At 38.3% G+C, this 15,577-nt stretch overlaps 1 protein-coding gene across 1 annotated transcript; it reads right to left on the bottom strand.

Annotated features, from left to right (window-relative positions):
* Positions 1 to 692: 692 nt before the first annotated feature.
* Positions 693 to 11,399, bottom strand: LOC110163022 (extracellular matrix protein 1-like). The gene is made up of 10 exons (XM_020927937.2): positions 11,246 to 11,399; positions 9,870 to 9,923; positions 9,010 to 9,081; positions 8,540 to 8,569; positions 7,465 to 7,721; positions 4,244 to 4,449; positions 2,921 to 3,206; positions 2,262 to 2,449; positions 1,714 to 1,801; positions 693 to 1,184 (listed from the first exon to the last, which is right to left on the bottom strand). The coding sequence occupies exons 1-10, from the start codon at positions 11,316 to 11,318 to the stop codon at positions 1,023 to 1,025; spliced, it is 1,416 nt and encodes a 471-aa protein (XP_020783596.2). The 5' UTR covers positions 11,319 to 11,399; the 3' UTR covers positions 693 to 1,022.
* Between the last annotated feature and the right edge of the window lie 4,178 nt (positions 11,400 to 15,577).

The following is a 15,577-nucleotide window of genomic DNA, read 5'->3' as shown; positions in this document are numbered from 1 at the left end:
GGAGTGCACGCCTTCACTTGGACAAATTTTTTAGACTTAAATTTACACTTAATGCTGTAAATTCCCCACTAACTGTTAGTACAGTTGCAGTTGTAGTTCATAGGCAGATCAGGGGTCCTTGGGAGCACCATGGTAACGCTGTCACTGTTACCATGGTGATGCTGTTACTTGTGGCCTAACTGTTGTAGTTTAAGATCTTTACCTTTAACCTAATCTAAAAAAAAAAAAAGTCTGCGCTTATGACAGAGATAGTTACAGATGAAATGATAGTTCAGACGAAATCTGTCCATATCAGCTAAAAGATTGAAGACAGGACTTTAAAGCTCAGAAAATACGTCCCCGTGTCCGTTTTACTCTCTGACCGGAGTATGGTTTGGATAAAGTGTCCCAATACACAGTATACAGTCCCCCCCTACATACAGGACAGACATCTACAAATATTTATATATGCATGTGATTTCTTTTATATTTTATAACCTCAAACACTCATCACATTTTACAGTCAGTGGGCGTACTGAGAATATGTGTTTGTTTTTCTTTTGTGAAATGTGTGTTAATATACTAGATATGGATGTCGGCTCATGAGTAGCCTGCAAACATTCAAATGCTACTGTTAATAAAGCTTTTGGGAGAGATTTCACTTTATAATAACTTGATTTACTCTTGTCTTGTATAATAATTCAGACCCCAGATAAACATAAAACTTATTTTATTGTATTTATTTATTTTGATCGCTTATTTTTTCCATTTAAAACAAAAATCTTAACAGGTGTTGGTTTACATTTAACTTTTATTATTGGTGAAACATGGACACTCTGTGAAAAGACCTCTATAAAAATAGTAGTAGAGACAATCTGACATATAGCCCTACAGTGTTTGGTACAGGCCTACAGTAGGTTAAAACATTCTTTCTTTATGTAATTTCTCTCTTTGTAAAAGATACAATAGTTTGTAGTTTCACACTTCTGAGTACTTTGTCTTAAGGCCCTAGCCAGTAGGGTCTGCACAGGGTAGTCACAGGTTTAAGACACTGGGCATATTTTCTTTTTCTGGCGTGAGGTTGCCTTGATGATGGCATCCATGAGAAGTTTATGGAAACACTCTGGAGATGACAAACGGCAGCAGCGTTTGACAGATGGTGGAGACTTTCTGGATGAACAAGTAGACACAAACAGTTCCTCCACCTTTTAAAAATAAAATACATTCATAAGATAACAACAAACAAAAAAACAAAAAAACACAATTTGATGATAGCATAGACAACTTTGGAAAAGCATCTAACTGAATTTTTTCTCATTTGTGATTTATTTTTTAGGATTACACATAAAATGCACATTTTTCAATATATCAAGAAGTGTTAGAAAGAAGACTGAAATATGAACTAAGATGAACTAACATGACAGAAGAATCATATGCATTTCAGAACATTTTAAGAGGACACAAATGACAACCAACACATTCTAAGAGGCCCAAATCTCTACAGATTGGAGCTGTAACGTGACCTGGTGGTGTTATGGCAATATGTAAGGAAATGCTGTACTATGGAACATTCTAGGCACAGCATGCAAACAATCAGGAGGAAGACCCTTCAGACCCTTCATGCATCTTTAAATAACTGCAACCTTTGTCATTTGTTAATTGTGCTAAAATAATGTGATTGCTATTAATATTGCATATATGTTGATCAGTAACATTTGAAAAGGACAAACTCACCGATTGAGCGATACATGTACTTTTCTCTATTGGCGACAGGTGGCAGCATTTTCTCACCACACTTTTGAGAGGCACTCCGACTGAGAACCTGGAATTATAAATACAGTTTATCAAACAAAACACAATAAGAAGTGGTCAATACACTTTTGTCTACATAACATTCAAATAATTGCATTCCAAGCCATGCCTGCATGTTTAATTTACCGTGTTTGTTCTTTTTGTGTGAACCTCAACCAAGAAATTTACAGGCAAGGTTTTCATAGTGGCATTGAATCATATTTGTCATTTGCATGGTTTTACTGCAAAAAAATGGCTATATACAATTTTTTAAGATTGATTTTTTCAGTACAGAGATGTGGGCAGGGATAGGACATAGGGGAAAATAGAAATTTTCTGAGCATTCGAGCCTCAACTGCAGGACAATACAATACTTCTCAGAAATGCATGAATCAATTAAAATACAACTTTGACAAAGCTACAAGAAATGGGTTAAAGTTAATAAAAGTAAATTTCACTGCATATGTCCCGTAAAAATGAACAAAACTTACTTCTTCGTGATAATCTTGTGAGTGTCACACATGTTGCTCAATGAGAGATTCTTTGTAAGAGTCTTGCTATAGTCAGGGTCTGTGGAGATATTTTTAAAGCACTCAAACTGAACTCCACCGTCACAGCAGGGGAAATCAATCCTTTTGTGTTTAGAAGCGACGCAGAACTTTTTCATCTCCTCCTGCCACTGTCAAAACAAAAGAATGATGAGTTTTGTTTGAGTCCATTTTAGTCCTTAAGTAGACCTGGTTTGGTCCTGTTCTAGACCTGGTTTGGTCTTCTTCTACACCTGGTTTGGTCCTGTTCTAGACCTGCTTTAGTCTTCTTCTAGACCTGGTTTAGTCCTGTTCTAGACCTGGTTTATTCCTGTTCTAGACCTGGTTTGGTCCTTTTCTCGACCTGGTTTGGTCCTGTTCTAGACCTGGTTTGGTCCTTTTCTAGAACTGGGTTGGTTCCAGGTTTAGTCTCAATTTTAATGTGGTTTGTAGAGTGTGAATATGCCTTTAAACAGAAACTAAACCTGGACTAGACTAAGCCTGAAACATTATAATAATAATAATTATTATTATTACTAAAAGCTGCCACAGGTCTGCATCAGGACTAAACTGGGATCAAACCAGGACTAAACCAGGACAAGAGTAAACCCAGATTATCTTACTGTTTTCTGTGCACAGGGGAGAATACGCTCTTTGTTATTGTTTTTGCAGCAGACTTTGAAATTTTTCTCGAGGGTGTTGATGGACTTTGCCTGAAGAGCCACTTGGTCCAGACCTTTCAGACACTTGATGTTGTAATGTGGTCGCACTTTGAGATTACGACAGACAGACCCTATGTTAGAATCGGTCGGAGCAGCGAGAGGGAAGTCCAGATCCACATTGAGGGGGGTAGCTGATTTCTTTTCCCCTCTTTTTCCATCTCTTATGCTCTGAGGAGTCAATGATGCTCTGCAAATATGAGACACAGGATGAATCATCTACTAAATTAAGCAAAAGAGCATGTTTCTTGCATTATCTGTAACAAATGTGGTAGGATTTAAAAGGACAGTAATCGCATTGTACTGTAATAGCATGACTAAAAGTGTAGTTATGAATAAAACAGAAGATTCTGAAAATAGATAGAGAATCTAGAACTATTATATACTCAATTAAAGTTGGTGTAGCCGAAAATGTAAAATGATATATAATTGAAAACAACTATCACAAAATATAATATCAAAAAAAGGTCATATACGGATAGACACTTGTATACTTATATAGCTCAATTGAAAATGGTACAATATTTGGCCAGCATTATAAAATCAAACGTACTTAATGCAAATGTAAAGTAATAATGATATAAACAGCCACATAGCTTGCATTAGCCAACAGTTTTTCATTTACTCTCACCTTTGTTGAAAATCAAACACCTAAACAGGAACATGAACATCTGTATTGATCACAGGCTCCTGAAAATGTGCTGTTAAATCAATTTAGTATTTTTTTCTTGGGTTTTCAAAAGTCATCTTAAAACTTTTTGGTTGTTATTGCTAGTGTGTGCCTTTGCCTTGTGTCACAAAGGTAACTTCTGAATATTTCCCCATAAACATACAGGCAGAACACCCTCAGAGTTAGATCACTGCAAAGTATCAATAGACAAAAGGTGGTTCTGACAAAGACTAGCTCAAGATCTGAAGATTGGTTCACCCTGTCAGGCTGCCCCAGAGCACAGAAAAATGGGACAAATGTCTTATAAACTAATACAAAAAATAAAGTAAGAGAGAGAGATTCCATGAAATTACACCCTTTACAGTTCTGTTGTCTAATTATAATCTGTATCAATTGTTATTAATGCTTTATTTCCAGTTAGAAGATTTTAAAAATGTCTTATATTGATCAACTGACCCATGAAAACGACTAGATTAAATGTTTATTCTAGTCTGTATAAATTGATAACATTCTATAATAAATGCTACAATATTATGCGAGAATATTTGTCCTCTTACCCGGGGCAGGAGCTGGGGTCAAAGTTGAATTTGTTTTCGGTGAGCACAGGCTGCACGGGTGAGTCCTCCGTTGGGTTATATTCTGGGTTTTGAGCTGAGCGGTCAAAGCATGGCAGCCACTCGCTCTTATTGAGTTTACAGCAGTAGAATTGAGGAGCCTTTATTCTAAAACCAACTTCACAAAAATGACTGATAGACTTCTCCCACTGAGGAAAACAGAAAAACACAATATTATTCATTTAAATCAAGTCTATGATTACAAACAAAAAGAGCTTCTGGTGCGGGGTTGTGTGGTCGACCTTTGCCTAAAATGTATGACATTAAAGACCTCGTACCTGATTTTTTCCATGTATTTGAGCAAAAATTGTCTTGCCCCATTGTAGATATATTATATAAGCAGCTATTGAGATAAAAATATGTCCAATGTGTACTGTATACATCTATATAAAACGTTTTATAGGCGTCTCTTAACATGCTAGTTGCTTTTTGTTTAATTGTGAAGGAAAAACTTCACCCTGGTCTCTAAAAAGTTATTGGGGTGAATAATTAAGATGCTCTGAACTCAAAAGATAAGAGAGGAATAACTTTGGACTACTGCAAACCATTTAAAACAAGCATTCTTGCTGGTCTGGCCTGTAATTTAGACTAGTGGTGTCCCCTGAATACGTTCAATGCCATACAGTGAAACATTCCAGACAAAGCAATTACATCTCCATTAGGGGTGTGCAAAAATATTGAAATATTGATATATCGTATCATTTAATGTGATAATATAGTCGATATATCGCCAAGAGTATTTTTTGGTATATTTTACTAAATTATTTTGTTACAGCGCTAGAGTGTTGTTGTTTGCTTAGTGGAAGGAAACTTGTTTATGTGACACATTTGACAGTGTGTGTTTCATATGAACTTTGCACAAGAAGTGGTTTAACAAAGACTTCTAGTATCACAGCAATGATTTAGCCTTTTTTTAATGAACCGTATCGAATTGATTTGAAATATATCGTATCAAACTGAAAGTGCACTGTATCGAGATTTGTATCGTGGCCTATGAATTGAGGTATGTATTCTATCGACAACTTCGTAATGATACCCAGCCCTAATCTCCATTGAGACAAGGAGGTGACATACCCTTTACCATAAAAGTTATACAGTGTGCCTTTAATTATATAATTATTATTTAAACTCCAGGAGAAGGCTATGAGGCTCAAGTCAAGGCCTGTCTGTTATGTCTGCTGGTGTGTTTATAAAAGGCTTATCGAGTAAACCCTTCGAAGCGGTCAAATATGCAAACATCATCGCCGCTGCAATGCCAAGAATGTATTTGTGCATACTCTTATCGTGTTACGGATTTATATGAAAAAAGTTCAACATGTACAGCATTCTTAAACATGACACACAAAAACAACGCAGTTTGTGTACAGTACAGGGCCATGGTTTAGAGCAGAGATGTCCAAACTTAAGCCCAGGGGCAAGTGTGTTCCATTCTTTTTACTGAGCTTTTGGATGGGTTTACACTTGGACACACACCACATCAAAATAGGACTCAACATGAACTGGATGAGGACTAAACGAGAACTAGACGAACACCAAACTAAGCCTAGGTCACATCTCAGTCACCAAATTAGGGCAAGAACGAACACATCCTTAAACTAACTCTTCCAAAAACCACAAGTAAAAGTGCGTCAAATAAAAATGTAATTAAACAGCTCAGTCTTGGAATTAGTCATCTCTGAGTCACAGCAACAATGATAACTGTTTCCATTTTCTTGGGGTTTTACAGTCATGACAAGCTTCTCAAACACCATAAGTGATTATTCATTCCACATCTGAAGCCTGTACTACGAAGCTGGATTAGAGGGTTACATGTCTATGGCAATGTGTCCTGAACTCATGACCTGATTCGGACCAGACTAAGTTCCTGAATAAGATAAAGAGATGAGAAACCAGGAGAGAGAGATGAGTGCAGAGACGTGAGGAAAAGGATACGGCGCATATTCTTTTATACTGTATGGATTTAAAAAGGGAAATGATACTTAAACACACCATGCAGGTTATGTCTGGATTGAATGTTCATTGTTAAATCGTCATTATTACACTAAATTCACACTATTAGAATCCGTAAAGGTTTAAAATCACAGTGCCATTTTGACAAGTTTCCAAAGCTTTCAAGCATGTTACAGTTGTTTCCCCTTCTCATTTACCCTCTCAAAGTTGTATCAGGAGTGATTCGAGCAAGTTTGAGGATTCATTGATCACTTTTCAAAACACCGTATGGCCAATAAATACAGTGGCTGGCAAGTGCAAAACACTTTTACATTTCACAACACACATTAACAAGTTTGAAAACAATTATACTTAAAATACACTGTTAAATCTTGAAAACAAATTGTAGTTTCATAAAACACATTTGCAAATGTGAAAACAAATTTACAAAACACGAAACATTTATACAAGCGCCGAGACAAATTTACATGTGGCAAAAACACATAAAACCACCTTTTTTACAAGGGCAGGAAGTGCCGCGATGTAGGGTAAACGTCACTTCCAGTTAATGGTTTTCTATTGAAAAATATCTGTGGAAATGTCCTGCCTATTTTCCACCAGCTTCATAAATCTGCCCCACCACCAAATCTTCAACCAACAAGGTCCACAAAAGACATATTCTGTCCATGAAGAATTTATCTACAACTATCAAGATAAGAAAGGCGAAAACGTAAAGGCGAACAACAACAATCTTTAGAGAACTACTCCTGAGCAAAATGTAATGGTCGTTAGTCATTTTTGCTTTTTAGGACATTCCCTTTCTGTCCAGATCAGATTTGTTTCAGGGGTTTGTATTTGTGTTTTTGCCACATGTAAATTTGTCTTGGCGCTTGTTTGCAAATGTGTTTTATGAAACGTTAATCTGGTTTTAAGATGTAAATGTGTATTTTAAATGTTATTTTGTTTTCAAGCTTGTCAATGTGTGTTGTCTTTTGCACTTGCCAGCCACCGTAAATAAACCCCCATTTTCACCTCCATAATGATCCACTATATGAGAGGTTCAAGCACAATATGTTCTTTAATACAATCACTCTTCCACTCAGTGCAGTATTTTTCACTCTTGTAGGTCTTGAGTATAATCTGGATAAACAGCCCTGTTTTTGAGTTTAGAAATAACTCATTTTGAAGCACAGTTTTAAACAGCGTAACTTTGCTATGACAGCAGTTTTACTTACAGCTTGTATGGCGCAACAGAGGCGCGCTTCCTCTGTCTGCCCCCGTATACAGCATGTAACAAACCAGGCCTCCAGAGTGTTCACCGCATCGGCCTGTCGCTTGCTCACGCCGTAACCAGAACTAGGGAAGTAGGATTCGGGGTACCGTGGGCGACGAAATCCATGGAGACAGATGTTTTGTATGTTTTGAGCCGTGGGGAGAGCAAGAGGGAACTGAACATCATACTTGGATACAGGGACAAAAGCACGGGGGCGACCTGAACAAAATGATCAAAATAAACAGATGTGAATGTACAAAATTCATACCCTTGAGATATTTCAGTTCTGTATGCAGCATTTAGTGGAAAGGTGAACGGTTATCCAATACAAACATACAATAAGGGCTAGGTGATATTACTCACTTGTTACGGGCTGTAAGTTCTGCTATCTCTTCCCACATCTTACCTTTTTCTTACAGTTTTTAGCTGCTATAGGCTTGAGTGGTAGCAAGTAGCCACAATCTCTAATCTGTGATTAGAGAAAAACTAGTGATGCATTTACCCTGAACAGGTCAGTTTGGTGTCTGGCTGGTTCTGTCATGCTAACAAATTTTGCCGATAATATTGAAACAAATGTATGCTACTGACCCAAAAACCCAAGAGCAGATTTAAACTACTAAAACTATTCTAACTCTACAATATTGTACAAAAAATCATGAGCTGCAATAAATAAACAGCAAAACAAAACACTTTAGTACTTAGTTTGCATCTGTAATGAGTTATTAATTCAAATTTTTACTGCTGACAACTTATATACCGGTAGCTAAAAAATAACCCCAAATTCCCCAGCAGTGCAAAGAAAAAGTAACACAATAAATATTGACCTGAAAAAATATTGTTCTAGCTTACATATATTGAACTATTTTTGAGCTTTTTTTTGCTAGCATAATAAATCTGTGCATTTAGATTGTTAGTTCAACACATCTGATATTTGTCCAACACTGACAATGAATCTTAAATCAAATGAATCAATGGATCTGAATTTTGAAGTTGCCAAGATATTTGTAAATGAAGAAATGGAAAGGGAAGATACTCACTTGCTCTGGGAGAAAACGCTACGGGTCCTTCTGGAAAAAGGAGAAAGGTAAATTACTAATTAATTCACCTTTATTCAGTATTTTTTATTATTATTATTATTTATTTTATTTATTTTTATTTTTTTCAAATTTTATAGGTTCCAGTTATGTGGTGCTACTTTGAGGATAGTTCAAAGATATAATTGTTTGTTTTGAACTGTTAATTGCAATGAAAATTGTCCAAATTTTTCATCATTCTGAAACCAACAGATTGACACCTAAATGAATTTCAAGATACTAGTTAATTAGACAAATCAAATAATTTGTGCAAGATTACTGACAATAAATTTCATTATCGACTAACTATTATCAGGAGTACAAAGAGAAAAACTGCTCTTTTTTTTTGCTATTATTAAGCTATTTTATGACCAATTCTGATCATTGAAAAGTGATAAGAAATGTAAAATGTCTGTATTTTGATACTATGATACCTTTTAAACCAACCAAGAGCTCTGACAGGTCCAGCTCCCTCTGCATTATGTCCATCCCTGGAGGCATTTCTTCTAAAAGATTTCAACAAATAACATCACAATCAGTAATCTTGTAATGAGTGGATTGCATACAGTAGTGATAGCAGGGCTGTCTCGATAAATCAACAAATCATGGCTACTACATTGTAAAAACAGCCCTAGAAATTATAAATATAAATAAATACAAATACAGTGATGTTATTAAAGGGTCCATATTACACTATATTCTGATCTATGTTATAATGCTGCTTCCTCAGTAAAAACATACCTGGAGCTTTGTTTTGTTTCATTCACACAAATCCTGCATATTTAGGCTGCGTTCTTCTCAAATAGAAAACACTCTGTTCCACCTTGTCATGTCATGTGGTAATACAGGAAGCGCTCCATTGTGTTTTTAAACTCCATACACCTTCACTAGAATTATTTGGATGATATCAGCCCTGGAACTTACAATCTCTGAGAGAAAAATAAAAGGGAGCCTAACAATAACCATGTGTGAATGAAACAAAACACAACTCCATGTGTGTTTTTGGTGAGGTAACAACATTATAATATGGCTAAAAACTCACAAGAATCCATTTAGTGTAATCATTTTTTGACATAAAATCTAAATTAAGCCTTCATGGACTATATTTCAACTTTTATTGGCTTAAAAATATATGTTAACATACTAGAAATAATAATTTAACTAGTATCCTAATCAAAAAATGTATGGTTGACTAGCCGACTACTAAAATAAAGTAGTATAAAGTTATGGTAACAGTAATATGGTATTTTAAGTGCTTTAATCAAACTAGTGAGCATATGTATTTGACAGGCACCTTCAAGGGGTTGTTGGGGAGAGGGGACGACATGCTCATCTATAAAGTAATCATCTGGAAAAGAGACAGGAGAAAGCATTACATAACAGTCCACTGATTCAGCCTCACAAATCAGAAACCCAACAAACAGACCAAAGGAGTTTACAGGGAACTCAAACAAACACAACACCCACCAGTCTCTACACACAGTTTGTTTTTATAGATATAAGAATTAACTATGCCAACAAGTTAAAGCAGGCCCATGGCACAAATGGAATGAATGCATTGCTGTGTAGGCTTCTTAATTATACAATAGGCTACAAGTGCAAAAAAAAAAACTAAACAAACAAACAAAAACAAAAAAACACTGAAAGTTCTAGTAATGGCCTCTTTTAACTACTTTCTATACTATAGTTCATTTTATGCTCTGTATATTTCTTATTTATATAAACGGGTTCAAAAACAGGTGTGCAAAAATATTGAAACGATATATCATACAGTTTAATTTGATGATACAGTATTGATATTGTGGGCTGCTGTGTCGATACATCACCACAACTATTTTTAGGTATTTTACTAAATAATTTTGTGTTAGAGCTACAGTTGTGTTGACATTTTCACTGTTTTGATGAGTAAAATGGGTGGGGTTTTTCATATTGACTTAAACTCAGTGGACTAAGTAGACTTTTAGAACAGTATTGAATTGATTTGAAATATATTGTTCCAATTTTATTGAATTGAAAGTGCACTATAGAAAAACGTATGGTATCGTGGTCTATGTATCAAGGTATGCATCGTATCGGCAACTTCTTAATGACACCCAGCCCTAGTTACAAAAGTACTGTCACCAAGTAAACAAACTTACTTAAAGTTATAATGCATTTAACTATTTTCTGATAATAATAGACAATATCATTCATTTCGTTCATAAATAGGCCTACTTCCAAAATAATCTCATGGAGTTTGTGTTTTATATAAGAATAGCTACTACTAACAAAAACAATCAGATCTATCTCATTACATCTAAAGCACAAATTGTATGAATAGCTACGCTGCTGTGTGAAAGGATTAGAAATGCACTGATAAAGACAAACTCACTCAGTTTTCACGTATTTAGAAAAAAACTAATTTTAATTATGTCATCTGAAAATGCACTTACAGTTGACAGAAAACTTTTCGGACCCTACCTGGACGACTGAGGGGCTACACAGATGTAATTATAGAAATAATAATAGGAGATGGAATTAATTAACTTCATTAACAGTCCAAATGTTGCTTATGTCGTATCAAAAAGTGAATCTGCAAAAGTAGGCTACAGGTCTGACGCCATGCCAAATAAAACTTTTTTTCAGGTCAAACTATTTCTGATCAAAACACATGAAGGGAAAAGTATTTACCGCTGGAAGCTGAGCCCAGGAGAACCAGAGCCAGCGCGGCGGAGTAAAGCGAAGCCCAGATCGGAGCGGTCATGGTGGGGTTGGTCTGCGCTGTGGTCCCGCTGTTGTCCGGAGGTCCCACACAGTAGTTCAGGGCAGACTGAAGGGGGCGTGCTCAGGAGCTCCCCCGGGCTCTTATTGGTCCAAAGCTTGCGGTGTGTTTATAGTTGTTGTGGAGTTTTGGAGAGTAACTAACGGCAGCGCTTTTCTACCATGACTCATCCGTGCGTAATTTTATGGGAACATGGATCAGATCACTTTGGTGAACAGTTTTTGCAGAATTTATGTCACCGTAAAATACTGGTGAAAAGTGAATTTAAAGTGAACTTAAAGTGAACTCAGTCGGGCTGCATAGTGTCACATAGGCCTAACTTTCAACTCAAAATCCCAACAATATTAAGATGTAGACCTATGATATCGAAATTAAATACCCAACTTGTCATATGCATTAAATAAATACACTAACTATTCAAGTAATAGGGTAGGTTATCATCATAATAAGGTATAGCTATTCAAATAGTAGTGGGCTAGGTCTACTGTAAAACTGCAAAATCATATTCCTATAAACTAGTCTCAAAATCAAAATCAGATGATTTTGATTTCTTGTATATGTATAGTGTAGTGTATTGTTTGGTCTCCATTAGCCTGGTCACATTTTCAGAGCTGTACAGGGCGCAGGGCCCCATGTTACAGTGGCTTTAAAGATTCCTTTGTGTCACCTGTGACCTCCACCACTCCCTCCATCTCTTCACAATATTCTGAAAACTGCAGACAATACCATCCAAAGAGCCACAACCAAAATTGTGCATACACTTGTACTGGTTTGGACCCAGTGCGAGCCTGGTTTTGTCCGGTTCTAGTCCTCTTTTAGGTCTGAGTTTGGTTCCAATTTTTAGTGCTTGTGTGTCAGTTCAGTTTTAGACTCCATCATCCCATGTAATCCTGATAGTCTAGACTCTTACTCATGGAAAAAAGCAAAGTTTGTGGCTTTTCATATGATGAGGCACCACCTCATAAAACAATAGTTAGTAAAGGTTTCTTTAATAAAATTCAGAAGAAAATCAAGTCTCTCAAGAACAAATGAAATGCTTATTTTAAACTACACCTGGACAATAGTTCCTGCACACCAGAAATATGTTTTAAGGCTTTGCTTTAATGCAAATATTAACAGGAAAATGCATGTATAGATTCAGGTAATAATTTATGTTGAACTGAATCTTTGGGCTTTTGTAACGTTTCCAGCGGGAGAACTACAGTCCGAGAGAGAAGCCATATTTCACCGCCCAAAGCTAATAGTCCGGTTCCTTATTGTAATTTTTTGACCTTAGTGGGAAGTTTTTGGGAATTTGCTAACCTATATATTTTTGGAAAGGTTATAGTATATGTAGTCAGAAAATCAATGTTTGCATTTGCCCACATGTCTTTATGGCGGCCATATTGGATTTTTAAAAAATGGCCGCCAAAAAACCCTTTTTGGAATATCTCAGCCTCTGAATAAGTTGAAATGTTGATTTTAACTGCTAAACCCACATTTTCAGGGTCAGGGAATCAAATGGTGCTAGCTACAAAGCTATAAGACCTACTCACATTAACCCTTAGATGCATAAGTGGGTCAAAAATGACCCAGTTTGGTTGTTTTCTTGCAATTTCACTGTAATATTCACATTTAATACTCCATGTTCCTCCAAAAACATGTTTTTCTTTTCTTTTCTTTTTTTAATTATCCTGCTGAAATACTTCAACAATATGGGTAAAACTAATTATAAACATCACATGCAGTTGGTCAGAAAACTCAAAGAGTTTAAAAGTAGCTAACATAAAATTTGGATGTTGGATGTAAACACACACATTTAGACACAATATGATTACACAACTTTTTTATTAGACATTTTCTATACATCATCATTATCATCATCACTTTCATACAACCATAGACTGTATATACGAGTGGACAGATCTAACGCTGTAGCCGCCGAGTGCCAAATAGGAAGTTCTCCAAGAGGCTCTTCCAGCTCCTTCTGACTCTGCCTCCAATGGACTTACATTAGGATCTTGTGGCTCCTGTCTCTGTACCTGCTGCAGTGAGCCTTGACATTTTGGTCTTAAAATGTTTGTATGAACCCGCTCTACATGATCCTGAATTTTTTTTTTTGCTATTTTGTCCATCAAAAAATCCTATTCATAATATAAAGCCTGTGGCTGGATGAGATCCATCCTGAGTATCTTAAGTCTCTGGATGTTGTGGGTCTTGACTGACACGCCTCTTCAACATCGCGTGGCGGTCGGGGATAGTACCTCTGGACTGGCAGACCGGGGCTGTGGTCCCTCTGCATAAGAAGAGGGACTGGAGGGTGTGTTCCAACTACAGGGGAATCACACTTCTCAGCCTCCCCAGTCTGTGCCAGGGACTGGAAAGGAGAATCCGACCGTGGTTTTCATCCCGCTCGTGGAACACTGGACCAGCTCTACACTCTCCATCAGGCGTTCGAGGGTTCATGGGAGTTTGCCCAACCAGTCCACATGTGATTTGTGGATCTGGAGAAGGCATTCGACCGTGTCCCTCGTGGTGTCCTGTGGGGGGTGCTCTGGGAGTATGGGGTCCGGGGCCCTTTGCTAAGGGCTGTCCGGTCCCTGTATGACTGGAGCAGGAGCTGTGTTCTCGGCAGTAAGTCAGACCTGTTCCTGGAGCATGTTGGACTCTGCCAGGGCCGCCCCTGTCACTGGTTCTATTCATTGTATTTATGGACAGAATTTCTTGGTGCAGTCAGGGGCCGGAGGGTCTGGTTTGGGGACCAAAGGATCATCTCTGCTGTTCACATATGATGTTGTCCTGTTGTCTTCATCAAACCAGGACCTGCAGCACTGGGGCAGTTTGACCCGTGTATGAAGCGGCTGGGATGAAGATCATCTCCTCCAAATCCGAGGCCGTGGTTCTCGACCGGAAAAAGCCGTCCTGCCCTCTGGGTGGAGTGTCCCTGCCTCAAGTGGAGGAGTTCAAGTATCTCGGGGTCTTGTTCATGAGTGAGGGGAGGATGGAGCGTGAGATTGACAGGCGGATCCTTTTTCCTGATATTACCATCGCTTGGTATTGTGATGTCCACCACCACGGCTCTGCTCTGTTTTTTATCCACCACCACTATGTCTGGTTGGTTCATCACCATCCTGTCCGTCTGTATCTGGAAGTCCTACAGGATCTTGGCTCGGTCGTTCTCCACAACCTTTGGAGGTGTTTCCCACCTTGATCCTGGGGTCTGCAGCCCGTACTCTGCACAGATGTTTCTGTACATTATGCCCGCCACTTGGTTATGTCGCTCCATGTTTGCTTTCCCTGCCAGCATCTTACACCCTACAGTTATGTGCTGGACTGTCTCAGGAGCCTCTTTGCACAGTCTACACCGCGGGTCTTGTCTGGTGTGGTAAATCTGGGCCTCTATTACTCGAGTGCGCAGGGCCTGCTCCTGAGCTCCAGGATGAGTTATGCTCCGGTGGTACGCCCTGTGTAGGGGTTTGTCCTGCCATGATGGTCCCTCCAGCACCTCTTCCTCTGGACCCCACTGTCGGAGACATTCTCTGAGCACCTCATCTGTCGGGGCCTTGTCCTTGATGTACTCAAGGAGCTCGGATGTTTCATCCTGGACAGTGGTTCCCACACTCACTAGTCTTCGGCCTCCTTCTTTCCGGCTTGCATACAGTCTCAGGGTGCTGGATTTGGGATGGAACCCCATGCATGGTCAGGAGCTTTTGTGTCTTAACATCTGTGGTCTGTATCTCCTCCTTTGGCCAGCTTACGATTCCTGCAGGGTATCTGATCACTGGCAAGGCAGAGCTGTTGATTGCCTGCGCCTTGTTCTTGCCATTGAGCTGGCTTCTTAGGACTTGCCTCACTCTTTGAAGGTATTTGGCCGTAGCCGCATTCCCTATATATAGAGCCCGCGGCCAGACCAGAGCTCGGAGGCGGCAGAGCTTGGAGCCTGGCTGGCCGTGGATCTATCCATCTTGTTGAACAGTAGCTAATGTTATTAAGCAAATATATGAAATAAGTGCATGCGCAATTTGCTTCATTTAGTTTTCTTTAAATAAATGATGTCATGATAGCAGCAGCTGGTCCTATTGAAGGCTCAGGTTCCATGTCCACGGTTCACCACTGCCAAGTACAAAGGCGACTGCAGAACTGCACACCAGAAACTAAAGGTTTATCCTGTACCAACATGTGTCAGTGCAGCAGCCAGTGCCAGAATGATGATGATTCCGAAGCCATGTTGTTGCATAGACTGTATAAAAGAAGTGGACTAA

Source organism: Boleophthalmus pectinirostris, unplaced genomic scaffold, assembly GCF_026225935.1.
Source record: "Boleophthalmus pectinirostris isolate CB_2022bp ecotype Guang Dong unplaced genomic scaffold, ASM2622593v1 HiC_scaffold_6, whole genome shotgun sequence".
NCBI lineage: Eukaryota > Metazoa > Chordata > Actinopteri > Gobiiformes > Gobiidae > Boleophthalmus > Boleophthalmus pectinirostris.
Note: the sequence above shows the minus strand (reverse complement) of the source record. Positions and strands in the feature narration are given on the sequence as shown.